The sequence below is a fragment of the Equus asinus genome, chromosome 5 (genome assembly GCF_041296235.1).
Source record: "Equus asinus isolate D_3611 breed Donkey chromosome 5, EquAss-T2T_v2, whole genome shotgun sequence".
Classification (NCBI taxonomy): Eukaryota; Metazoa; Chordata; class Mammalia; order Perissodactyla; family Equidae; genus Equus; species Equus asinus.
The window spans coordinates 109,402,931-109,428,132 of record NC_091794.1 but is presented as its reverse complement, the minus strand read 5'-3'; the positions used below and the strand labels follow the sequence as shown (position 1 = coordinate 109,428,132).

Sequence of the window (25,202 nt, the reverse complement as noted above, 5' to 3'; positions counted from 1 at the left end):
AGCACCCACATGGCTCACCCCATCACTTGTTCAGGTCTTTGGCCAATATCACCTTCTAAACAGGCCTTCCCTGGCCATCCTGCCTGAAGTTGCAGTTCCTTAATATTCCCTCTCCCCCCTGGTTTACTTTTCTCCTAAGCACTTAATACAATTTAACACATATTTGACTGATCCATTTATCTTATTTCCCCCAACTAGAAGTATGTTCCATGAGGGCGGAATTTTTTTGCTATTTTGTTCATTGCTGTATCCCAGGCTCGAGAAGAGTCCTCGCACATAAAAGTCGCTCAATAAATGTTTTACAGATGATTGCGTCAATTGAGGTTTACCAACAGCAACATATTTAACAGCAGCAGATATTTAATTCATTCGATTTAATTTGCATACTCTGGGAGCCGGCCGGTGGCCCAGCGGTTAGGTGTGCACGTTCCGCTTTGGCAGCCCGGGGTTCGCCAATTCGAATCCTGGGTGCGGACGTGGCACCGCTTGGCAGGCAGTGCTGTGGTAGGCATCCCACATGTGGAGTGGAGGAGGATGGGCACGAATGTTGGCTCAGGGCCAGTCTTCCTCAGCAGGAAGAGGAGGATTGGCCACGGATGTTAGCTCAGGGCTAATCTTCCTCAAAAAAATAATTAAATAAATAAATAAATAATTTGCATACTATTTCTTTGGACTAGAAATATTATCCACAAATTGTCATAAAACTTAAATATATTGCTTAAATAATTTCTTCAAATTTTTATGGAAAGATACTTAATAAACTGTTGACATTGCTAACCTTTAGGGGAAAAGACTAGGGGGTAAGGCCTTTATTTTTCATTTGTATATTTTTGTACCATTAACGTCCAACCACTCATCTCTTTTATTCGGTTTTCATGTCACTATGGAGGGTCGGATATGAAGCTATAGTAACTCTTACACACTGATGGTGGGAATATGAATTGGTACCACCTCTTTAGAAAGTAACTGAAAATAACTACTACGGTTGAAAATAGCCATACCCTTTGACCCAGCAATTCCACTACTAGGTATATATCCTATAAATTGAGCATGAGTGCACCCAGGCATGCTTCAAAGAGGATTCATAGCAACACTGTTTGTGATAACCCCAAACTGGAAATAACTCAAATGCCCATCAACAGTAAACTGGATCAGTAGATCATAGTATGCTCATCAGTGGAATCCCAGATAGTCACGAAAACCAATGAACTTCAGTAAGACACAAGGATGAATCACAATGTTGAGGGGGGAAAGGAAAATCCAAAAGAAAATATACAGTATGAAGCCATGCAGACAAAGATCTAACACTCTATTTGTGCTGTTATCAAAAAGATAAGAGATAAGTGTTGGAGAGGATGTGGAGAAAGGGGAACCCTTGTACACAGTTGGTAGGAATGTAAATGGGTACAGCCACTATGGAAAACAATATGGAGGTTCCTTAAGAAATTAAAAATAGAACTACCATATGATCCAGCAATCCCCCTTCTAGGTATATAGCCAAAGGAAATGAAATCATTATCTCAAAGAGATAACTGCACGCCCATGTTCATTGCTGCATTATTCACAATAGCCAAGGTATAGAAACAACCTAAGTGTCCATCAACAGATGAATGGATTAAGAAAATGTGGTGTGTGTATATATACAATGGAATATTATTCAGCCTTAAAAAAGAAGGAAATCCTGCTATTTGCAACAACAGGGATGAACCTGGAGGGCATTATGTTAAGTGAAATAAGCCAGACAGAGAAAGACAAATACTGCATGGTATCACTTATATGTGGAATCCTAAAAAAAATGTCAAACTCATAAAAACAGAGTAGAAAAGTGGTTGCCAGGATTGGAGGTTGGGGGAAACAGGGAGAGGTTGATAAAAGGGTACAGACTTTCAGCTATGAGTGAGATCTGAGGCTCTAATGTATAACATGGTGACTATAGTTGATAACACTGTATTATATAATTGAAATTGCCTAAGAATAAATAAATAAATAACTCTATTTGTTAGGAAACATAAATAGGTGGTAAAGCTATAAAGAAAGACAAGGAAATGATTATCACAAAAGTCAGGATATTGGGTCCTTCTCAAGGACAGGGAGAGGATTGTCATCAGGGAGGGTGACATGGGGTGGGGAAAACCGGGGAGTATTAATGCCTCCTCTCTTGACCTGGGTGATGGTGTACATGTTTGTAATTATTTTTTTACACTGTACATATATGTGTTGTGCATTTTGGGGTCTGTTATACACCACGACTTAAAAAACAAATGGTGATGGGGACGGCCCCGTGGCCGAGTGGTTAAGTTCGCACGCTCTGCTTCAGCAGCCCAGGGTTTTGCCGGTTGGAATCCTGGATGCGGACATGGCACCGCTCATCAGGCCATGCTGAGGCGGCATCCCACATGCCACAACTGGAAGGACCCACAACTAAAAAACATACGCAACTATGTACCAGGGGGCTTTGGGGATAAAAAGGAAAAATAAAATCTTTAAAAAACAAATTTAAGGGGCCGGCCTGGTGGTGTAGCAGTTAAGTTCCCGCGTTCCACTTCTTGGCGGCCCAGGATTTGCCAGTTTGGATCCCAGGTGTGGACATGGCACTGCTTGGCAAAAGCCACACTGTGGTAGGCGTCCCATGTATAAAAGTAGAGGAAGATTGGCATGGATGTTAGCTCAGGGCCGGTCTTCCTCAGCAAAAAGAGGAGGATTGGCGGTGATTAGCTCAGGGCTGATCTTCCTCAAAAAAAAAAATTTTTTTTTAATGGTGTATCTGGGAAGTGGAATTATGGGCCTTTTTTTTCTTTCTTTATATTTTTAGGGTAATAGTGATTTTAGTGGTTATGGGCGTGGACTCTGTAGTCAAATTCCTGCATGCATATTGTATCTTTACTATGTAGTAGTTGTGTGGCCGTGGGCACATCACCATCCACTCTGTACCCAAGTTGCTCCATCAGTAATGTAATCGTGGTATGTGAAGATAGAATAGATAAGGGATTAGAAGCAACGAGTATTCTAAAATATTAACTATTAGTTAACTCCATTAAGCATAATAAATTTCATTTTTTAAACTGAAAATTTTTTTCTTGCATAAGCTTGAATTTCTGACTCATAGCTATGAAAGAGAAGAGGCCTAATGAACACAGAGTATGTTCTCTGTATGTATGAACCCACAACTGCCTGGTGCAGAGCTGAGCACCGTCCACCTGACCCACACCTGGGCAGGGGTGAGGCAGAGGCGGGACGAGGCCAGCTGCAGATCCCAGAGAAGGGCTCCCGTCACTGCTCACTGAGTCCTTCACACGGGAGAGCAGGGCCTCCGAGTAACCCAGGGACCTTCCAGCAAGCCTGTGCCAGGAGCACATTAAGACTACCCCTGGGGCCAGCCTGGTGCTGTAGCGCTTAAGTTCACGGGCTCTGCTTTGGCAGCCCAGGGTTCACTAGTTTGGATCCAAGGTGCAGACCTATACACTGCTTATCAAGCCACACTGTGGCAGATGTCCCACATATAAAGTAGAGGAAGATGGGCATGGATGTTAGCTCAGGGCTAATCTTCCTCAAAAAAAAAAAAAAAAAAAAGACCACCCCTTGGGGAGCCTCGGCAGACTGGCAGAGTCAAGAGAACTCCAGAGGCTGAGGTGGACAGGCAGCAGGATGTAGGAATCTGAGCAAGGGCACCACGCCCTACTGCAGGAGCCTTGCTCCAGGCTGTGTGGCCTTAGATGAGCTCTTAATCCATCTGTGCCTCGGTTCTCTTCTTGAGAAAAATGGGAAAATGATAGTATCTGCCCCAGTGGGTTGCTGGAGGGAGTTAATGAGTTGGTATTGGAAAGCCTGGAACAGCGCCTAGTGCAGAGAAAGGGCACCGGACAACTTTGTGAACCAGCTCGTGAAGCCAAACAGCCCCCGGCCCGGGGGCTGCAGAGAAGTTTCGCCCAGTGAGTCAGACCGCCAGAGCATTCCAATCGGAGTCCAGGGAGAAAGCTCCAAGTAGTTTGTACAAGATTTGTACCAGAGAAGGACACTGCAGGATTCTCCGGGGCCCTCCACGTCCTCCTGGGTGCCAGGCATAGGATGCAGCCAGGAGAGGGGGCTTTTACTGTTAATAATATTTAGCTGTTTTACTAAAGACTTGTGTTTCTCCTTTTCAGAGATGCGGGACGCTTCGTGATTATGCCTCTTGTCCGCTGAATTGAGTGGACAAGGCCCTCGGTTTGTTGCCAGCAGGAAACATAAACATGGCAAGTGTAGCCTTCCTTTCACAAAGGGACATCTCAACTCGAACTTCGGAGGCTGCCTAGAGAATACACCCCATGAGCTCATTTGTACCCCACTCCTAACACCTTTAAAATCAAGCCCTGGGGGGCCTGCCGGTGGCGCAGCAGTTAAGTTCAAACGTCAGTCTCTTGGCGGCCCGGGGTTCCCCGGTTCGGATCCCAGGTGCAGACATGGCACTGCTTGGCAAAAAGCCATGCTGTGGTAGGAGTCCTATGTATAAAGTAGAGGAAGATGGGCACGGATGTGAGCTCAGGGCCAGTCTTCCTCAGCAAACAGAGGAGGATCGGCAGTAGTTAGCTCAGGACTAATCTTCCTCAAAAAAAAGAAAAAACAAATTAAGCCCTGCGGGCCAGCCCTATGACTAAGGGGTTAAGTTCCTGCACTCTGCTTCCGTGGCCCAGGGTTTCACTGGTTCGGATCCTGGGCACAGACATGACAACACTTGTCAGGCCACACTGAGGTGGCGTCCCACGTGCCACAACTGGAAGGACCCACAACTAAAATATACAACAATGTACTGGGAGGGTTGGGGAGAAAAAGCAGAAACAAAGAAAAAAAAAGATTGGCAACAGTTGTTAGTTCAAGGACCAATCTTTAAAAAAAGAAAAAAATAGGGGGCTGGCCCCGTGGCCGAGTGGTTAAGTTCGCGAGCTCCGCTGCAGGCAGCCCAGTGTTTCGTTTATTGGAATCCTGGGTGCGGACATGGCACTGCTCATCAAACCACGCTGAGGCAGCATCCCACATGCCACAACTAGGTGGACCCACAACGAAGAATATACAACTATGTAACGGCGGGGGCCTTTGGGGAGAAAAAGGAAAAAAATAAAATCTTAAAAAAAAAAAAAAAATCAAGACCTGGGGCTCTGACTCCAGAATGAACCACTCCGAAGAAACCTAAAACTAATAAACGACCCATTTGAAAGCAGGACCCGTAATCCAAGAGGGCAAACCAGGAGCAAATGGGTCATTATATGGAGAAGAAAAACACCCATGAGTTTATAATAGACTGACCTTCCAAATGAGGCATTTTGAAATCATGTCTGTCACTTTAGGTGGATCAACTTTAAAGTAGAATTAACAGGTACACCCTGGCGCCTGCACATGGCCTGGTTAGCGAAAGAGCTGCAAAGCGCATCTCTGGCCCGGGAGAGAGCGGCGTCCCTTGTAAGCCTCCACGGGCTGCGTCTCTCGGTCTGAAGCTCTCTGGCTCCACCTAGCGGCTGAGTGAGTTCCCAAACGCTCCACCCTTCCCTCTGCAGGCCCCAACCTGGGCTCCGCGCCCTGAGACGTGGCTAAAAATCAGAATAAATCTTACCTTGCTCAAACTTACACCAGGCCCCCGGTGATTACAACAAAAGCCACGCAGAGTCCGGGTAATTCTGTTTTTCTCACATATATGATAATGTGCGAGATTATCTGAGGTGTAATTATATGTTTCTTAAGAGCCCTGGAGAAAAATGATGTTGATTTCATGCATCAACTAATTGCTGTTTTGAAGAACCAAGGGTCTTTATTTGCTAGAGATGCTTAAATCGAGCTCCAGACGCATGTGTGAGTTGTGAAGAACCCCGAGAGCAGCACCACTCCCGGCCCTTCCCCAGGAGAGGCCAGAACCTGGCACTTTGTGCCCAAAAGTGACCCTGTTCTCTGTCAGTCCCCAGAGAAAGGCCTGTTTTCTATCCAGGCTCCTGCCTGGTGAGAGATTTTGGTGAAACCTTCAAATTCTCATCTAAATGCCCAGATGACTCAGAGAACAGAACTGCTTTTTTCCTCAGCAGTACAGTAACACATGGTGGTTGGTTTTTTTTTAAGATTTTATTTTTTCTCTCCAAAGCCCCCAGGTACATAGTTGTATATTCTTCACTGTGGGTCCTTCTAGTTGTGGCATGTGGGACGCCGCCTCAGCGTGGTTTGATGAGCAGTGCCATGTCCGCACCCAGGATTCGAACCAACGAAACACTGGGCCGCCTGCAGCGGAGTGCGCGAACTTAACCACTTGGCCACGGGGCCAGCCCCCACATGGTGGTTTTGAGGTCAGTGTGAATGTCCCTCAAGGGGGTAATGGGGAGGCTAACTAGTTTGGTGAAGAGGTTATGATGAAGGGACCCAGAAGCCTAGAGCATGGCCCCACCGCCAGGCACCTCCCAACTGTGTGGCCTTAGATATGTTCCTTGACCCCTCTGGGCTTCGGTTTTCTCACCTTCAAAATGCAGATAATGATAGTACTTACCTTGTAAGGTTTTTATGAGGATTAAATGAGTTAACACATAAAAATCATTGAGAACAGTGTCTGGTGTACAGGAAGAGCTCAATAAATGGTAGTTGACATTATAACTAATTAATGATTATTATTCTCATGCAACCAACAAATATTTATTGAGCATTTTATATGTACTAGGCCCTATGCTAGGCACTACCATTACCTATGGTACCACACAGGACAAGAACCGTCTAGATATTTATAGGTAAAGCATGCCTGCAGGAAAATGCACAAATCATAATTGCACAGCTTGATTGATTATCATAAAATAAATACAATTAAATAAATACCATGAAAGCCAGCCCCAAGATTAAGAAAGACAACATCACTAGCACCCCAGAAGTCTCCCTCCCACTCTCTACCAGGCACGGGCATCCGTCTTCTTTAAAGGTAATCACTATTGACAACATCAGTAGGCATGTAACCATAATTACTGCGTGTAGCGGTAATCTGTTCATCTTTGTTGCTATGTGGTATTCTGTTGTATGAATATAAGGATTCTTTACATCTCTTTTTCAAAAAAATTTCTGTGCCTTTCCTTTTTCCTTTTTTGTGTTTATTTTTTAAGACATAATTGACATATAACGTTATAGTAGTTTCACGTGTACAACATAACGAATCGCTATTTGTATATGTTGGGAAATGAGCACTACTGTAAGTCCAGCTAACGTCCATCACCACACATACTTACACATTTTTTTTCTTGTGATGAAAACTTTTAAGATCTGCTCTCTCAGGAACTTTAAATATACAATACATTATTATTAACTATAGTCACCATGCTGTATGTTACATCCCCAGGACTTATTTATTTTATACCTGGAGATTTGTACCTTTTGATCACCTTCACCCATTTCGCCCACCCTCCACCCCCTGCCTCTGGCAACCATCAATCTGTTTGCTGTTTCTATGAGTTCATTTTCTCTTAGATTCCACATACAGGTGAGATCGTATGGTATTTTTTTCTGACTTATTTCACTTAGCATAATGCTGACATTCTAACCCAGAGTTTCTCAAAAGTGGTGTCCTTGCCACTCGTTAATGTTTCTAGACCATTTTCCACCCTTCTCCCTAAAAACCTCCAGCTTTGCCTCTCATGTCCTCAGAACATGCCATCCCTCACGTTTCCTTGCTGCAGTCTTCTGATCATGAAGAGGTCATGGCCTCACAGTCCTGGAAGAATGCTGTCACTCTCTAAGCCCGTCCCCATGTGGTTCATGGTGCTGTCAATATCCACGTAGGTGATGCTCCCACTACTCAGCTTCTCTCCTGGACCGCCTCTCCTCTGACAACTTGACCTGTCTGCACCCTGCCTCCGCTGTGCGTTCCCATGGTTCACCTCGACCTTATTACCAGGAACTGCAGCCTCTCCAAAATCACAGTCTGAAACGTTATCCTCCCTCACGACCGTCACCACCCTCCTCCTCACCCCTCCATTGTCCAGCCTCCGTCCTCCTTCAGCTCCACCAGCCCAGCCATCACCCCCCTGGACTCCACCCCTGTGCGTTCTCTCTTCCCTTCTTACCTGCTCCAGTTCCACCGTCAGTCATTCTAAGCACTCCTGTGCATGCACCCTCGGCTTCCTTGTCCCTCTCTTGCTTCTCTGTACTTCTTGCTTGATGACACCAAGTCCTGGCTAAATCCAGCTTGGTCCTATTCCATGCATGCAACCATGCGGCTGAACATAGCTGGAGAAAAGCACACAGAAAAACTACAAAACTAGACTTGTTTTTAAAAACCTTGTATCAAGGTATAAGATGTATACAGAAATGTGCACATATTTTAGGTGTACTTTTGATAAATTTACATCAAGTGAACAAACACATGTAACTAGCTCCCAAATTAAGAAACAGAACATTGCCGGCACTGCTTCACACCCCTTGCAAGCCCTCCCCCCCTGCCAAAGGGTCCACCTTCTGACATCTAGCACTGTCCCAGGATACTGGATTTATTGCCCCTGTGTTGACATGGGGGAATCACCCTACTAAAATGGCTCCTAGCAGCACGGATGAGATGATGTCCCACACTAAGTGAGACCAGCTGTGCTTAAAAGGCTCCAAGGAGGGGCTGTGCTTCAGTGGACATGCTATATAAGGCTGGAAAAACCCCAGAAGAGTGGGTTTCTTGGGAGGATACACCATTTACCAAATTAGTAAGGAAGGCACGGTGAAGATGCACCAGCATCACTCAAAAGCAGAGTGGTGGCTGACAGTAGGAGATGCCACTACAAGACCAGGATCACTGTCATCCGGGATGATGGACCTCAAAACAGCAGAGGCCTGGTGGCAGCCCTTAACTGTCAGAAGCCAAGAGATGGGAATTATTGTAAGAAGCAGCAAAGACAGGGTGGCAGGCAGGAGGCCTGACCCACAGAGGGTTATGGAGGTGGCTAAGAGAACCTGGGGTCCTGAGAGGCAAAACAGCTGGGCAGCTAACAAGGCACTGCTCAGTCTGTACATTTAAAGGAAAGGAAGGATGAATCATCAGAGACTGCAGCAATGGCCCCAAGAAAAAGTAACGATCCCTTGCCCACCTTTCATACCTAAGACAAGTTTTGGATCTGGAACCCACTGACTGAAGGAAGGCTGGGTCCCCAAGACGAAGCCACCTGAAGCAAATGTATATAGTAATGATTCCTCCTGGCCTTCCTCGAAGGATCCCGTGGCACCTGTTTGGATAACTGTACCCTAGGAGAGATGGAATGTGCAAACATTTCAGGACCATTGGACATAGGGTCCGAGTTCACATTGATCCTTGGGGATCCAAAGTGTCATCACATGTCCCTCTTAGAGTGGAGACATAGTGGAGGCCAGGTAACAAATGGAGTCCTGGCCCACTGAGTGTGTGGACACTGGGGTCATTTCTCTGGTCCCCCAAAGTATAATTGGAATATAGAGATTTCATATATGGCACAGCCCCCACATTAATTCTGTGGCCTGGGGGGTGAGAGCTATCATAGTGGGGAAGGTCAAGTGTAAACCTCTAAATCAGCGATTTCTTGGAGTTCAGATAATCACATCTGACTTACTGGAAAACAGTCTTATGACATGTGAATTCAAAAATAGAACGATGAGAACACATGAGAGTTTTTCACTATAGTTTGCTCTGCTCCATTCATATTACAGAATCCTCCAGCTCTCCATACCTGAGCTAAACGTGACAAAGTCTTGTTAATGAGGTTGGTAAAATGAAGAACTCAGTATGGTATGTTTTTAAACTGGAATTAAAGAAAAAGCAAAGGTAGATAAAAAACAAATACAAGAAAAATGAATGAAAGCATAGTGGGAAAATACATGTCTCTCAGTTTATTACTTTCCTGTGTCATGCTCTGCTTAGAAGTGAAGCTCTGCCATGCATGTCTATCATTGAGTGTAATTTTTTTTAAATAGACTGTTAATTTTGAATGGAAGGATAATTTGCATCAATCAAATTAACACTATGTATATTAATAAGATGCTAAAGTTATCATTAGATTACTAACAAATTGTTTTTAAAAAAGTACAAACCTCTAAACTGCCCCCAACTAAGACAATAAATTAAAACACTCTAGATTCCCAGAATGGCAAAAATTAATGCCACTCTTAAAAGGCCTAAAAGATGCATCATAGTTTCATTTAATTGACCAATCTAGTTCCGGTGAAAACCAGATGGATCTTGGAGGACAACCTACTGCCAACTCAATCAAGTAGTAGCCCCAAGTACAGATGTGCTATCTTTTTACTTGTTTATTTTTTGGTGGTAAAATACACACAAAATTTACCATCTTAACCATTTTTGAATGTGCCGTTCAGTTGCATTAAGTACATTCACATTATTATCAACCATCACCACTATCCATCCCCAGAACTTTTTTTTGTTTTTTAAAGATTGGCAACCTGACGAGCAGTGCCATGTCCACGCCCAGGATCCGAACCGGTGAAACCCTGGGCTGCCAAAGTGGAGCGTGAGAACTTAACCACTTGGCCACAGGGCTGGCCCCGCTGGAATTCTTTTCATCTTGCGAAACTGAAACTCTGTCCCCATTGAGCAGTAATTTTCCATTCCCCTCCCCTAGCCCCTGGCACCCTCCATTATCAGATGTGGTGTCTTCGCCAGAGCAGATTAACCTGGCCTCAGGTGTATGGTATCAGGCTATTGACTCAGACAAACCCCTTGGAAGGGGGCCTGGAAATCTGCATTTCACAAGCTTCCCAGACAGGTGTGAAGAAAAAAACATTGCTGTAAATGTTTGTGTAAATATATATCTTGTAATATATAGCCCATAATGAGTGGATGAAGCAAATGGAAGATATTTATGTTGTTATTGTCATTCGAGTAGATCAAGAGTCCATTCTGGGAAGAGGCTGATGAGGCATAAGCTTGGATCTGCTCTCGAGCGAGAACATAGAGTAGCAGAATGTTCTAGGAGCAGGGGGAGGCCAGGGTGTCACCAGGAAGTGTTTCTGTGGAAGAGCGTCTGGTAAATTGCCTAAGGAGAAACCAAAAAGATGGGACATCAATCTGCAAGCACCACTGGTTTAACGTGATTTATTTTTTCATTCTGAATAAATATTCATTTTCATACTAAGTCTATATTCATAATTTTATATTAGTTTTCTGACAGAGGGCCTCAAAATGTAGTCCCCACAAAACCTGGATCTGCCTCTGATTTCTGGGGTCTTGAATGGTTCTTTGCTCTTTAAGAACTTGGTCCTGTGCTCCCTGGGATTTATAATATACCAAGCACCAAGACGGGCGGCTCTCAGGCCCACCCTCCACAACAGAACCGGCACATATTCAGCTTGGCATCTGCTTCCTCCGCCCCAAGCCAGGAAGCCCTCCCTTACAAAGCACAGTCCTGTGATCAGCCACCAGCCTGTGCTCCCCACTGGCCCCCAGTGGATCTCAGGTGCTAAGACACCGCACATGCACGTGGGGCATGCCCTCTAGCACCTTTCTCACGCTTCTGAAACCATCCAAAGTTTTGTCATAGCTGCTCTAAGCGCCTGGGGCTTTGCCAGGGCCTCTCAAAACCCAGAGTGAAACTAGCTGCTCACTGGGAACCCTTGGTGGGTGGTTGCTTTCTCCCCCACATCGCGTGCCCAGGCAGCTCTCTGCAGGGCAGTCACCCAGCTGTGCAGGGACGCACACACACACTCACACATTCGCATGCTCAGCACTCCAGAAACACAGCCACACTAATAAGAGGCCAGGCAAGAAGTAAAACCAAGGGAAATAACACCACTGGCTGGGTTAGTTCTTCTCTGGAACAGCTATCGCAACCTAATGTGTTTTAAAAAAGCAAATAAGGCTTCATTGGTGTTTCGAGTAGGAGGTGGCTGCACACGATGGGAAAGGGCCCCTCTATCCCTCCACTGTCTCCAGAATGGTCACCACAAAGCACGGTAGGGAGGGTTCTGCAGAGCCGCAGATTTTTCCAGATGTTCCCCGCAGGCTTGTTCATTCCAATCCAGATAAGCCAGTGGGAGACTCATCCGCAGAGTCCGGGCTTCAGACAGAGCAGAGTAATTTGTAAATGCTTGTTAGAGGAGTCCGCCTTGGCAATCTGCTCTTTATCCTCATTCACGGAAACGAGACTTGACCTCTCCAAATTAACTGGGGTCAGGGGGACAGGTGGGGCCCGGCCCCAGCCTGAGTCTCCCAGACCGCTCGTGCTCTGGTTGTCTCCAGGTCATTGGATCATTTCACCCACTGGTTTATGAGGGACACGGGAGCCTTTTCTCCAACCAAGCGTGATAACTGGGCAGAGTTAGATTCAGTCATGGGACCATAGCAGAGAGGACATTGCAAGAGGCACTGGCACAAGGTGAGCCTTGTTAAAGACCATGACATGTCCCTCTGAATGAGGCAGCCTCCCTCCCACACAGTAAAAGCCCACGCTACCCAGTGCTCCCCTTCGGCCATGAGATAGGGCTCTGGGAAGCTGCCAGGAGGAAGTGTCTGCAGGTACCTTGTGGAGGAGGCTGTTGGAGTCCCTATTTTACAAGCCCAGCTCAGAGTACCAGCTGAGACCTTCTAGGCAGCTTGTACATCCCTGCTGGGAAACTGGTTTCTCGCCTTGGGTCAAGAACCTCACCCGCTTGGGCATGCCTCTGCTCCCCGCCAGGGCCCGGTGGGCTGTGTGGCTCAGGTTCCCCAGAATGCCTGACCCTATGAGTCACTGGCCTATCTACATGCTCCCCTCCCTGACTGCCTGTATTATAGCTTGATCCGGGTCAACTCAACAAGAGTCACAGAGCTGGAGACTCAGACAGGGCTCAGAAGCAAGAAGTGACAGATATGGTCGAAAGGAGGAGAGGGGCCTCTGGCCGGTCAGTTCTTACAGAGTTTTAACCTGTATTGAAAGTTTCTGTTTATAGGAAAAAGGAGCCTGCCCAACGTGGAGCCTTTGACCCAAGGAGGAAACTTGAACTCATGTGGCGGGCATTGGCTACCTGTTACCTTCTCCACCTGCTCCTGACAGCTCAGGAAAGTAGGCCTGCAGGTGGAAACTGCTCTCCCTGCTCTCCACACCCTCCCCTACATTTGTCCTTGGGGACACAGGCTCTGGTGGAGCAGACATTCACAGTGATAATAGGGATGGGGTGGGGGGAGTTGAGGCAAAAGCCAGACTGTCCGGGGTTCAGTACAGCGTGGTCCAGTCACATCACCGTTCATTGGCTCATGATGTTTATTGAGCACCCACCTGTGCCGAGGTCCTCGGGAACACACAGGGGCACTTGGCCCCAGCCCTGCCTTCCAAGAGCTTATAGTCTAGCAGCTGGGCCCAGAGAGGTGGAAGGACAGCACACTCTGCTAGGGGCTCACCCTGTTGTCTTAATATTGACTTCTTCAATAATGCCCACAGCTTCCCCACATCCTGCCACCCAAATCAGTGCCTAGGTCATCACGGTTTATGTCCGATCTAGTGACACCTCCACCCCTGTCAGTTCTGTCTTTGTGCGCATAGAGCCCCGGTCCCTCCAACAGGCTGTTGGACTGGAGACTGAGGGGAGGACTCCCAGCCTCCTGCGAATGCTCAGCAATCTCCATGAAATGGTGGGAGCACAGTGGACAGAGGGCTGCAGGTGCTCCCACCTTCTCTTGGGCACCCACTACTGGGATCCACGAGCCCTCTCTGAGTCTTCACAGCCTCTCCTGGCTTCCATGGAGGAGAAAGAAAAGTCTTAAGAGCAAGTTGCTTCCAGTAACCCATCCTGATGAGTAGCAGGGAGCAGTTTGCAAGAGAAAACGAGGAAAGATGTTTCCTGCTCCTTAACCTGCTGGCATCCCTTCACTTTCTGCTGCTCGGTGACATGGGTCCTGCTCACTTCATGTTGGCGCCGGCTCTGTGCTGTGCTCAGGCCCTTCAAAGCGATGGGCCACAGGGCACCCTCACTCTCGTCTCACCCCTTCCTCCTACCCGAAGATCACCAGACCTGGTGTGCCGTACATAGGTGTTAATGCTTGGGGAAAGAAATCCTTCTCAAGACACATAACGAAGCCCCCACGCCCAGCAACACAGAATCCTCGCTGCATCCTGTCCCTATAATTGGCAGCTTTGGGCAGGAGAGCCCAGGAGTGGAGGTGATGGCTCCCCGGCGTACACAGCCCTCAGGCCATTGCTGCTGTGTGCCCAGAGGTTCCCAAGCTGAGCTGGTGAGGAGGCAGGCCCAAGCAGGGCTGGAAGGGGAGCGATCAGTCAGAGCAGATGGCTGAAACTGGCTCACGTGAGCTCCCGGCCCAGCCCTTGGGCTGGTGCCAGCACTGGGGCAGGTGTGTCAGCTGCCCAGGTGGCTGTGGCTGGCCCAGTTCTAGAGCCCCAGCTGGGATGAGGGGCTTCTTTCTCCCTTGGCAGCCAACAGCCCCTTCTCCCCCGGCCCAGACACCCCCAAGTTGAGAGTGAAACTGGGGTTCTCCCCTTATTTCCTCCAGCTGAGTCCCCATGGCCTTCAGTCAGCCACACAGACCGCAAACATCCGGTTCCGGCTGGTTGTGTGTGCTGGGCTGGTCCCTCGTGGTGGGAACAGCAGCTGCCACCAAGAGCTTTCTCAGTCTGCCCAGTGCTGCAGGTCCCTCAATATCAGCAGGGTCCGTGGACCGGCCAGGGGGCTACCAGGGCCGCCAGAGGCCGGGGCCGCGTGGAGGCACGGGCGGTAAGGGTGCGGGCGGGGGTGGCGAGGAGAGCGAGGGCGGGCAGCAGGTGTCCCCAGCGCGCCTGCCATTGGGGCTGGCACCGGCTGCCCTCCGCCGCAGGTGCTCCAGCAGGCGAGCGCTCACGGCGGGCTCCAGGACGCGACAGGCGGGCAGCACGCGGGCCAGGCGCGCCAGGCAGGCCCGGTAACCCTCACAGTAGCTGTCGGAGGGCGCTGCGGACGGACGGAGAGGGGCATGAGGCGCAGGGTGGGGTACGGGACGCGGGGCAGGACTGGGGGAGGGGCGGGGCAGGGTCACTCACCGGGCGCTGCCGCGGGACAGGAGGACGCAGGCAGCTCCTGTAGGAAGCGCACGGTCATTTCCAGGATATCCGCCTTCTCCAGTTTCGAGTAGCAGGAGCTCTGCGCCCAGCCACGAAGGAGCGGGACAGAGAAACAGACAAGACAGAGTTCCAGCAGGCTTCTGTGAGCACTACTCTCTTGCCAGAAACTGATGCCGGCGCGCTGTGGCACGGGGTTGGTCAGCTCCTCCGGACCAGCCCCACCTGGGCTCGGCCTTGGTCGGAGCGTGTAGACCCCTCGCCGGTTCCTGGGGCAGGGGCACCCCGGCCGGCCCTCCTTCCTGCTCCACGCCCCAGGACCCCCACCCCGGCCCCGGAACGCCCCAGCACTCACCTCCCTGCCCAGCAGCGGCAGGATGAGCCCCTTGAGCTGCCTCAGGCTCTCATTGATGCGCGCGCGGCGGCGCTTCTCCAGCAGCGGCTTCAGGCTCTGCGGGCGGGCGCGGAGGCCGCGGTTACGAGGGTCGCAGTTCAAACTCTCGCCCCGGCAGCTCCGCCCCCAGTCCCTAGTCCCAGGCTCCTACCTTGCGCAGCTCCGCTCGGTCCCCGGTCCTCCGAGGCAGCCCCATGCTCGGCGGGAAAGCGGCGCCTCTGGGGGCCTCCGCGAGTGGGAGACCTGCGCCCGCCCGGAGGCGGAGCGGAGACCGAGGCCGGGAAGCGGGTTCAGTGCTCTGCCCGAGCAGGAGCCAGAGGAGTGCGCGCCACCCCCGCTGCCCGCCTTTAAGGAGGCGGTGTCGCCCGCCCAGCGGGTCCCGCCCCGCGGAGTCAGGCCGCCTTCGGGCCCCACCCCCGCCTTTGTTCCTCCGCATGGTGGGGGTAGGAGTGGGGACGGTAGAGCCCCCGGGATCCCGCTCCAGACCTTCGCATCCCCTGTGCTGCGGGGTCGCGGGCCTGCGGCGCCCCCCAGCACTTGCAGGGGTGTGTGTGGGCGCCATCGAAGCCATCGCTGCCCGGACTCCGCGGGCAGGAGGGGCGCGGGTGGGGCCAGGCTTCGCCTCGCTCAGGCTGGAGTCCCTCCTTGTCCAGCGCCACCCTGCTTCATTCATCCTGGCTCAGCGCCTCCTCCGAGCCCCGCCCTAGGCTCGGGCAGAGGACCCAGCGGCGGCGGGACCCCAAGGCCCGGCCTCAGGGAGCTCCCAAGCGAGTTTCTCCTACGGGGAGGGACTCGCTCCACTAGTTGCTCCGCGGCTGAAGGGCTGAACTGGAAGGGGAAACCGAGTCCCGGAGAGAGGTCTCAACTTGCTTGGGCTCTAGAGGCTGGGAACTGGCCAGGGCAGTACTGGGGCCCTCGTGGCTGGACGCCTGCCCAGGGCTCTGAGGACTTCATAGATTCGTCTGGCTGCTCGCCGAATTAGAGGTTATCTGGTTTCCCCGTCCTCCATTTTGAAGGGGGGAAACTGAGGCCCAGAGAAGAGGCAACTCAGGAGCCGTCAGAGCTAATTTTCATTTCAAGTGGCTCCAGCTCCGGGTTCCCTCCCACGGGACAGTCGGAGCTCACATGACGGGCGGAGCGAGGCGGTCCTGGGTGCCGGCCACCGCTGCCCGCCGCGGCCCCAGTGGCCCGCCGGGGCCCGCCTCCGCGCCGCGTGGCCGTTGCTGCAGCAAACTGGCTGGGCGTCCCCCGCCCATCTGCTCGGAGCTGCCCTCCCCCAACCGGCTGGCGGGGCAACGGCCAGCCTGGCGGACCGCGCTGTGGATGGCCCGACCAAACCTCAGGCGGACGCCGGCCTGGACCCACCGAGCCAGGCCGGGAGGAGGAACCGTGGGGCGGAGCCGACGGGCGCTGTCCAGCGTGCTGGACGGGCCCCCTCCCCCGCCGCCCAAACCTCTGCGCCCCAGCAGGGCCCGAGAAGACCAGCGTGCCCACCAAGGAAGGGGCCTGGATGGGCCGGCCCGGTGGCGCAGCGGTTAAGTTCGCACTCTCCGCTTCTCAGCGTTCCGGGGTTCGCCCGCCCGAATCCCGGGTGCGGACATGGCACCGCTTGGCATGCCATGCTGTGGTAGGCGTCCCACATATAAACTAGAGGAAGATGGGCACGGATGTGAGCTCAGGGCCAGGCTTCCTCAGCAAAAAGAGGAGGATTGGCAGCCGATGTTAGCTCGGGGCTAATCTTCCTCAAAAAAAAAAAAAAGGGGGGGGGCCTGGAGCAGCCTGGGCGAGTTGGAGCTCAGGCCACCCTTACCTGTCCCTCCATTTATGGAGCATGTACTGTATTGTATGTTAAGCGCTTTTCAGCCCTCACCTCCATTAATCCCCAAAACGGTCCTAGTAATGAGAATAAATTATTCAACACATTTGGCCAGGTAGGGTCTGAGGGTGCCTGAGCCCCTGTCCCCCACGCATCATTAAGCCCAGGATCCCTATAGGCCAGCTCCTCCAAGCTAATTAATTATTCTTTAAGGGCTCAGAAAAGGACTTTGTGCATCACTCACTGATGCCCCACATGCCCTCCCCAGCCCCCTTCTCAGCCACACACACTGGCTCATTAAGCTCTGCCCACAAGCCCACCATGCACCAGCATCTGCATCCTTGCTGAGAGACCCCGACACTAGCTCCTGGGGAAACAGACTGAGGAGGAAGGTTGCTCCTAGAACATCCTCCTCTGTGCCTGTGGGCCATCATTTGAAGGCTGGAGGGCAGGGGAGAAAACTCTCTTTTCAGTGCCAGTTACCCCAGATTTTAAAAGTCTCTTCTCCATTCTCTCTTTGCCGTGAAAGACTTTGACAAGGTAACCCACCATTTCCTTCAAACAAAGGATTCTGGGGGTTTTGCTGGTTACCTGGAGGAAGGAGTCATTTATAAGCAGGTGAACTTAGGTAAGACAACTGAGTGGGCAGGGTGTTGGAGTGCAGGCTTTATGGAAGGTGGGGTCACTTAGGGTACAATAGGGAGACACTCCACCCCTGGTTCCTGCCCTTGGGTGGGGAGAGAGATCTGAACAGGTGCTTTCCACCTAACTGGGGTGGACAGATAGCAGAGTGAGCTTTGCCCTTTCCCATTTGTGTCACCTCAGGCAAGGTACATTAAAAAACAAAAACAAGCCACCACCAGAAACAACAAAAACCTCCCCCTGCCTCAGTTTCTGCAGCTGTAAAGTGGGGATAGTGGTTGTAACTCTGTCCTGGCATCGCTGTGGGGATTAAACATGTGGGTGAAGCTTGGCATAGTGCCTGGTAAGTGGTGGGGCTTCCACAAATGTGTTCCTCCTGGAGTGGGCCCTCTAGGGCTGATGGGGAGCACAGGGTGGACCAGTGGAGCCTAGAGAGGATAGTGAAGGCCGGGATCCCGGCCTGAGTCTGAGAGGTGTCCTGAAAGGAGTCTGAGAAGATGGTCAGCAGAGATGGGTGCTCACACATGACTTTCCTGGAGACGTCCCTAGCAGCAGTGGGAGAGGCTCAGGGGCATCTCTCTGCCTTGCTGACCACCGTAGCAGCAGCACATCACCCGGAGCTGGCCCGAACAATGACAAGAGCATGTGGATAGAAGAGGATGTCCACGGCAGGGGAACCACACTGGGAGTGAAGGACATGAATCACAGAGATTTTTACTAATGGAGGAGGCATGTGAGGGACACCCAAGACAAGCCATTTTAGCTCTTTGTCCCTCAGCACCTCTGTCGCTCTACAAGCCTCAGGGTGCACCTGCCGCTGGGTGGGCTAGAGGAGAGTGGCTCCAGTGGGCAGTGAGAGCCAGCCAAAGCAAGAAGGCTGCCCAGGATAAGACTCCTCCCTCCACTTGTCCGAAAACTGCTGGGGAGGGGTCCCAGATCCCAGCAGCCTCATAGGTCCCATGGAGGGAGCGAGGCCAGTCCAGCCGAGTGGAAGTCCCTGGAAATCTACCTGGCCACACAGGCATAGCAGCTCTGGGTTTACCAAGGGGCCTTGGAGCGCAGGAGGCCATTGTGCATGACGCCACCAGCTGGCGGTCCCAGGGAATGGTATCTGTGGCAGTACCAGAGTCCCACACTAGGACTCCCACTGTTTTTGGAAGCAGCTTCACTCTACAGCATTTCCAGGGCCACCCAGTGCTGGCCAGTGAGGGCTGGGTGAAACAGCCCAGAGCCAGGCTCTCAAACGGCTCCAGTGGGGAGGAGGGGGGAGGCTGGTAAAGGGTGGGAAAGGAGAGGCACAGGATGTTTCAAGGCTGCCGGATGTGCTGATTGCGCTCCCACAGCCACGCAGCCCCCACCTGTGGCAGCTCTTCCTTGTGTCCAGCGGCTGTGCCTCCCTCCGGCTCCCACAAAGAGCTTCCGGCCATGCAGGCAGGGCGGTTTGGTGCAGGTGTGCTCTCCCGGCCCGGGGCCTGGAGGACAGGACCTGGCTCTGCTCCCTGGGGACTGCTCTGCTGTGTCTCTGCACTGCCCCCAACTCTTTCTCTTCTCTTGGCTTGGCAGCCCCAGACCTTCAAGCTCATGGTTAACTCCCCTACCCTGAGCCCCTCCCCCACCAGAGAGCCACTCTGGGTGCTCTCTGAGCCCCCGGCCTCCAGATCCAGATACCTGAGCACAGCAGGCATTCCTGCCCTTTCCTCCTTCTCTCCCTCCCTCTGAGAGGCTCTGAGGGCAGTTCTTGGGGTCTGGAGGGACCCAGGAGGGCTGACAGCCCAGCATCCATTGCACCCACTGGGGCATACACCCAGAGCCCCTCAGGGACTTGTTAGGCCTGTTCCTGCCTCAGGGCCTTTGCCCTTGCAGTCTTCCCTGCCTGGAACGCTGGTTCTTACCACTCAAAACCCAGCCCACTGCACCCCCTCAGATGGACTTTTCCCTGACCACCCACATAGCCTCTACAACTCACTCCCTATCACCCAGTTTTCCTGTTCTGATGACACTTGTCACTCTCTGGAATTGCGGTAACTGTTTGCTGGCTCGTATCCCCAGCGCCTGGAACAGCATATAGTGGGCACTGGGTTGATGAGTAAATTTGTCTGGGGGCTCAGCTCGCCAGCGCCTGGACAGCTCTTGAATTCGAACCCAGTTTGGGCCTCTCCGGTCTCTCCATTTTCACGCGAAGTAAATTAGGAAAGAAGAGCCCGGGCTCACTTGCCTTTGTCGCCTGAGTCCTGCCGGCGGCGCGGCCATCCAGCCTGCGGGGAGGGGCGGGGCGGAGGCGGCACGGGGGGCGGGCCCGAGGCTTAAGCCGAGAGCCCGCGGGGCCCGGGCCCCAGAGCGCAGCGGAGGCGGAGGCGGAGCGGAGCGGGCGAGGCAGCGCGGAGCAGAGGCCGGACCAACAGCCGCTCCGCCTCCCTGACCCGCAGGGCCCCGACGGGCGCGCCTCGTGGGCTCTCCCGGTGCCCGAAGACAGGCGCATGGCGCCCGGGGAAACGCGCTGAGCGCGGGTCGCGGCGCCGCGGGCGGCACCATGGCCCTGGAGCGGGCGCTGCAGGCAGCGCGGCTGGGCGAGCTGGACGTGCTGAAGTCCCTGCAGGGCGCAGGCCTGCTGGGGCCCTCTCTGCGCGATCCGCTGGACGCGCTGCCAGTGCACCACGCTGCCCGCGCCGGCAAGCTGCACTGCCTGCGCTTCCTGGTGGAGGAGGCCGCCCTGCCCGCCACGGCCCGCGCGCGCAACGGCGCCACGCCGGCCCACGATGCCGCCGCCACCGGCCACCTCGCCTGCCTGCAGTGGTTGCTCTCGCAGGGCGGCTGCAGGGTGCAGGTGGGTCTGCGCCGCTCACCGGGAGCCCTGGGGCTTCCTCCTCAGGAAAGAGTTCTGGCCGCAGCCCGGCGCCCTGCGTGGCTCAAGGGTGGGTGGAGTTGGGCACTTCCCAGCTGAGCCTGCTTCGGAGCTCCTGCCAGAGTGCTTGGGATGGGGTGGGCTCCCCTGGCTGAGAGTGCCCCGGCAGACGCAGACGCCCTGGCAAGCCCTGGCCGCTGCCGAGATAGCACCTGAGTGACGGGGAACCAGAAGGGAACTGGGCCAGACTGGGCTAGTAGTTAAACAGGAGTGAGAGAGTCCTGGAGAGGGGGCGGGGGCACAAAGGGCCTGGGCAGCAGAGTCAGAAGCCCATGATCTCCAGGATCAGGTCTGGGGCAGGGGTGGCAGGTGGCGGGCCTGGTCAATGGGGGCTTCCCCAGGACCTCAGCTGACCCCCGGAACATCAGTGCCTTCTGACCTCCCAGCTCTGAGTTGCTTCTCCAGGCCAGCCTGAGTCTTCCTGCCTTGAGACCCCACCTGGTCTCACACAGCTGTCCCCAGGCTGAGATAAGCCTGGCCACTCCTGAGCTGGAGGAAAAGGCAGCTTGGGCCCTGATGTGTAGCTCCCGTGCTCGTTCCTGCTGGAGGGAGAGCATCCTGCAGGTACCAGGCCTGGGGATTCAGGTGTGCTCTGTTAGAGCTGCCAGTCCATGGGGCAGTGGACAGCAAACTCACAGGCTAAAAAGTCAATCAGGTACATCAGGTACTGCTAGGCCACGTGGCAGAGAGTGTCAGGGAGCTAGCTGCTTGGGCGAGGTGACTTGGGGAGGCCTCTCTGAAGAGTGACCCCTGAGGGGGTCCTGGCTGATGAGAAGGAGGTGGCCAAGTGATGAGCAGAGAGTTCCGAGCACAAGGAACAAGAAGTACAAAGCCCTGAGGCGTACACATTCTTGTCCTGTTGTAGGAACAGCAAGGAGGCGAGCATGTTTGGAGTGGGGTGAGGGTGGGAGAAGCCACCAGGGCAGGTCCTAGAGGATCTCATAGGCTGGGGTTAAGAATTCAGATGATAGTCTGGATGTGGGAGAAAGCCAATGGAGGGAGGAACCAGAACTGATTCTCCCCTTAGCAAGACCACTGGGTTAACTGGATGTAGAAGGAGAGGAGGCAGGGGTGACTCTGAGCTTGCTGTGCCCTAAGGATGGTTAGACCCCTCCCCCCTCACTTTGCCTTTAGGATGGCAAGGCCCCCTTTGCCACCCTTCCTAGGAGATTGCCCGGCTCCTTATCTCCTGGTTGGGTGTGTTATCAGGAGTTCCTGGCACATGGTCCATGCCCACACATTTGGGATGTGGCATGCCTCCCTGATCCTGGTGTCCAGCCTTGGCCAGAAACCTCCCTAGCCATGCAGAGGAGGTAGAGGAGCAGGTGGCCTTATGCCCAGCTTATCAAGCGGGCTTGGGCTCGCTGGGGCAGAAGTGTATGTGGGGGAGGATGACCTTGATCCCTGGCCCTGCTCAGCCTGGAGAGATAAGCAGCTTTAGGGTGGGGGCCACAGCACATGAGGCTCCCAGGGCCGACATAGCTGTTGGAGCCTCAGGGTCAAGTCAGAGCCCATAGGCCTGGAGTCCTCTCCTTAGTGCCACCCCCACCCAGAAGCCCAGAGCCAACAGGACCCCCTGGAGCCTCAGACACAGTCCCTGAGGCCAGTGGGAAGCAAGGGCCTTTCTCAAAAGCTGGGGCTCAAGGCATACTTCACCGTGGTCCTGTCTGGGTTACTTCTTAGCCAGTCCTGTCCCCTGGGCTCAGGAAACAGACTGGACCAGTCTTCTGGTCCTCCCTGGGCCTTCCAGCACACTGAGGAGTCTCAGCGTTGTCTTCGGCTTCCTATGGGCTGTTTACTCTGCCTCCTTCCTGGCCCCGCAGCCTGTTTACCCCCCACCCCCACAGCCTGACTGAGGACTTACCAGCCATGCCCAAGCCCCTCCCCTCTGCTCGTCTCTTCCTTTCGCATTTTTACAGCAGCCTCTGAGGTTCTCCTGCCATGGAGGTTCACCTTCCTCAAGCTGCCTGGGCCATACCTATCCCCACAGGGCCCTCTCTCGGGGCAGAGGGGCAGAGGAGCTTCACTTCCCTGATCCTAGTAAACTGTGCCCACCTCTCACTGCTGCCCCAGCTGCTTTCCTGGCCCCTGCCCACCTCTCTGTCATCCCAGGTGCTTGGCACTGTGAGCTCCTTCTATCCTAGAACCAATGCCCACTCTCTCAAACTCACCAGCTGCTCAGTCCAGACTTCTGGGTTCTCAGTCATTCTCCTCCTTGCCCAGGTCACATAAGCAGCACCTGCCAACCTCCTCCCGCAACAGACACACACACCTGGATGTTCACAGATGACACGTTCAGCACTTCTGGGCCATCATTGGCCCCACCACTTCTGGGTGCCTGGGATGGGGGTCTTGCCCAAGCCCCTCCTAGGAGTTGCCTCTAACCCACACCTGCCACCATTGGCTGACTGCCCAGGCCCTGCCCACCAGTACCCAGAAGTCTCCTCCTCCACAGGGCAAGAACACAGCCTGTTCCCAGCGGAGCAGGGATCAGCTCAGGGGAGGGGCAGTTCTCCTTGCTGAGGTTGCAAGGCTGCACCAAGCCCAGGCATCTTCCCATGTGACACTTGGGGAGGGGGAGAGGGAGGGGACAAGAGCTGGATGCAGGGAGTGCCTCCCACGATCCTGATGCCAGCCTGGTGCAGCCCCAACAGCCCACCCTTCCTGGCCCAGTGACTCTCTCTTGCTCCTTATGTGTTCCCTGAGCACTTGGGTGACAGGTGCTCCTGCTGGGATGAGGACAAGGGTGCCACACCCTGAAAGCCTACTGTGCGCGGGCATGTCACAGTCATGACCTGCAGGCCCTCGAAAGCCCAGAGTGGATGGCATGGTGGTGCCGCCTACGGGCTGAAGTTCAAACAGGGCCAATTAGGTGCCCGAGGACAGAACTGCCCCTGTGGCTGGTGGGATACAGGATGTAGTCTGAGCCACAGGTCGGGGCAGGACAAGGCTTCAGAACTAATGGGCTCTCCTCCCACAGGACAAAGACAATTCTGGTGCCACAGTCCTGCATCTGGCTGCCCGCTTCGGCCACCCGGAGGTGGTGGACTGGCTGCTGCATCATGGCAGTGGGGATCCCACTGTGGCCACAGACATGGGCGCCCTGCCTATCCACTATGCCGCCGCCAAAGGAGACTTCCCCTCCCTGAGGCTTCTCATCAGGCACTACCCTGAGTAAGGACCCCCCTCTTTAAGGGGCTGCTGGGTGGGACAGTCCAAGCCTCTGGGGGATGCCTGAAGTTAGCCATGCCCCTCCAGCTTCCCAGGGGAATTACCACTTCCAGAAATGCCCAGAGGCCAGAGGGCCAGGCCAGAGACAGCACTACCCAAGCTGAAATTTCTCCCTTCCTGGCAGCCACTTGCCCCAGAACCCTGCCAGCCAGCACTCCCCAAGCATGCAGCTGCACCTGGGAGGCTGGGCATACAGGCCAGGATCACATGAGCTTGCTCCCCTCCAGGATGCTCATAGCCCGCAGAAGGTGGCTCTCTCTAGCTCTGACCTGTGCCAGTTTGCAAGATTGTTCTAACTGGAAGGTAGAGGTGAAGAGACAGGAGCCCCTCCTAGACCCTTAGTCAAGAAGGAGGAGGAGGAGCTATGTCAATTATTAAGCAGTGAAGGGAGAGAGCTGCCCACCCAGACCCCCAGCCCACTTCCTAGCCCCACAGCTCCCTGGCCTTCCAGAGAACAGCTTCTTATTTCCTGTGGCCCCTCAGCCACTCCCACTACTAAGGGGAGTGGGGCTCCCAAACCTCCTGGGGCCCTTGGCTTGAGTGGCTAGTCTGAGAAAGCGGCTGAGCAGTAGGCTGGGAGCTGCCAGGGGTGAGGTGGGGAATGTGGAAGAATGGAGCTCAATGCAGAGCAAGGAGTCATGGGGCATCCTGAAGGAGGGAGGCAGCCACATCTTAGGTTCACCTGTGGGGAGGCAGGTTCAGGAGAAAGCTCCCAGACCCTGTCTAAGGGGGTAGGACACCAGTAGCCCCAGGCAGCCAACAGATGGGGGCTCTGACCTTTGTCAGTTCAAGTGGGTGCCTGGGACATAAGCGGTGACAGAAGACCCAGCCTCAGGAGGAGAGCAGTCACAAGGTGAGAGGGTCTGTCCTCACCACTGGCTCTACTCCTGAGCATGCCTGTAGGGTCAGTGGCCACCAGAGAGCAGGCAGGAGGCCAGTCTGGCCCCATATCCTGATGGCACAGTGGCTGCGGCTGGTAGCGTCTTGGGCACAGGCACACTGCGTGGATGTAGGGCAGCCCTAGAACCCCAGGCGGGCAGCAGTCATCCCCTCAGCCCAGGATGGGCAGGCTGAGCCTGCCTTGTTCTCACTGAGCCAGGGGTTCCTTGGTTTGGTTAGTGGGACACCAGCAGGTGCGCCTTGCGGGCCAGTGGTTCTCTTCTCAGCCATCCCTGCAGAGGCCACTTGGCACCACTTTGGCGTGAATTCTCTGCTTCCAGACAAGCTAAGGTC

General features: G+C 53.6%; 2 protein-coding genes across 11 annotated transcripts in view; one reads left to right on the top strand and one right to left on the bottom strand.

Moving 5' to 3' along the window:
* Positions 1–9,813: 9,813 nt before the first annotated feature.
* On the bottom strand, positions 9,814–16,158 carry HES2 (hes family bHLH transcription factor 2). 2 transcript variants are annotated; one of them, XM_014862032.3, is made up of 4 exons: positions 15,530–16,158; positions 15,340–15,435; positions 14,967–15,066; positions 9,814–10,997 (listed from the first exon to the last, which is right to left on the bottom strand). In XM_014862032.3, exons 1-4 carry the CDS (start codon positions 16,049–16,051, stop codon positions 10,849–10,851), a joined length of 867 nt encoding a protein of 288 aa, XP_014717518.3. In that variant the 5' UTR covers positions 16,052–16,158; the 3' UTR covers positions 9,814–10,848. The 2 variants fall into 2 exon arrangements, with proteins under 2 accessions (XP_014717518.3, XP_014717508.3); XM_014862022.3 differs by lacking the exon at positions 9,814–10,997 and adding an exon at positions 13,188–14,877 and having other exon boundaries at positions 15,530–16,144.
* Positions 16,159–20,170: 4,012 nt separating this feature from the next.
* The window catches only part of ESPN (espin), a 32,114-nt gene continuing 27,082 nt past the window's right edge, over positions 20,171–25,202 (top strand). For 8 of the 9 annotated variants that reach the window (XM_044769571.2, XM_070511222.1, XM_070511220.1 and 5 more), the window contains exons 1-2: positions 20,225–20,660; positions 23,719–23,912. In XM_044769571.2, the coding sequence (XP_044625506.2) occupies positions 20,367–20,660; positions 23,719–23,912 (488 nt within the window). In that variant the 5' untranslated portion in view covers positions 20,225–20,366. Of the gene's footprint in view, positions 20,661–23,718; positions 23,913–25,202 lie in introns of all 9 variants that reach the window. The other variant, XM_070511224.1, reaches the window with a different exon arrangement.

Coding starts and splice junctions, on each gene's coding strand:
- HES2 (XM_014862022.3), bottom strand. CDS start 16,051: ATGAATGAAGCAGGGTGGCGCTGGACAAGGAGGGACTCCAGCCTGAGC. Junction 15,436..15,529: donor ACCGAGCGGAGCTGCGCAAG/GTAGGAGCCTGG, acceptor GCCCGCCCGCAG/AGCCTGAAGCCGCTGCTGGA. Junction 14,878..14,966: donor CTGTCCCGCGGCAGCGCCCG/GTGAGTGACCCT, acceptor GTCCGTCCGCAG/CGCCCTCCGACAGCTACTGT.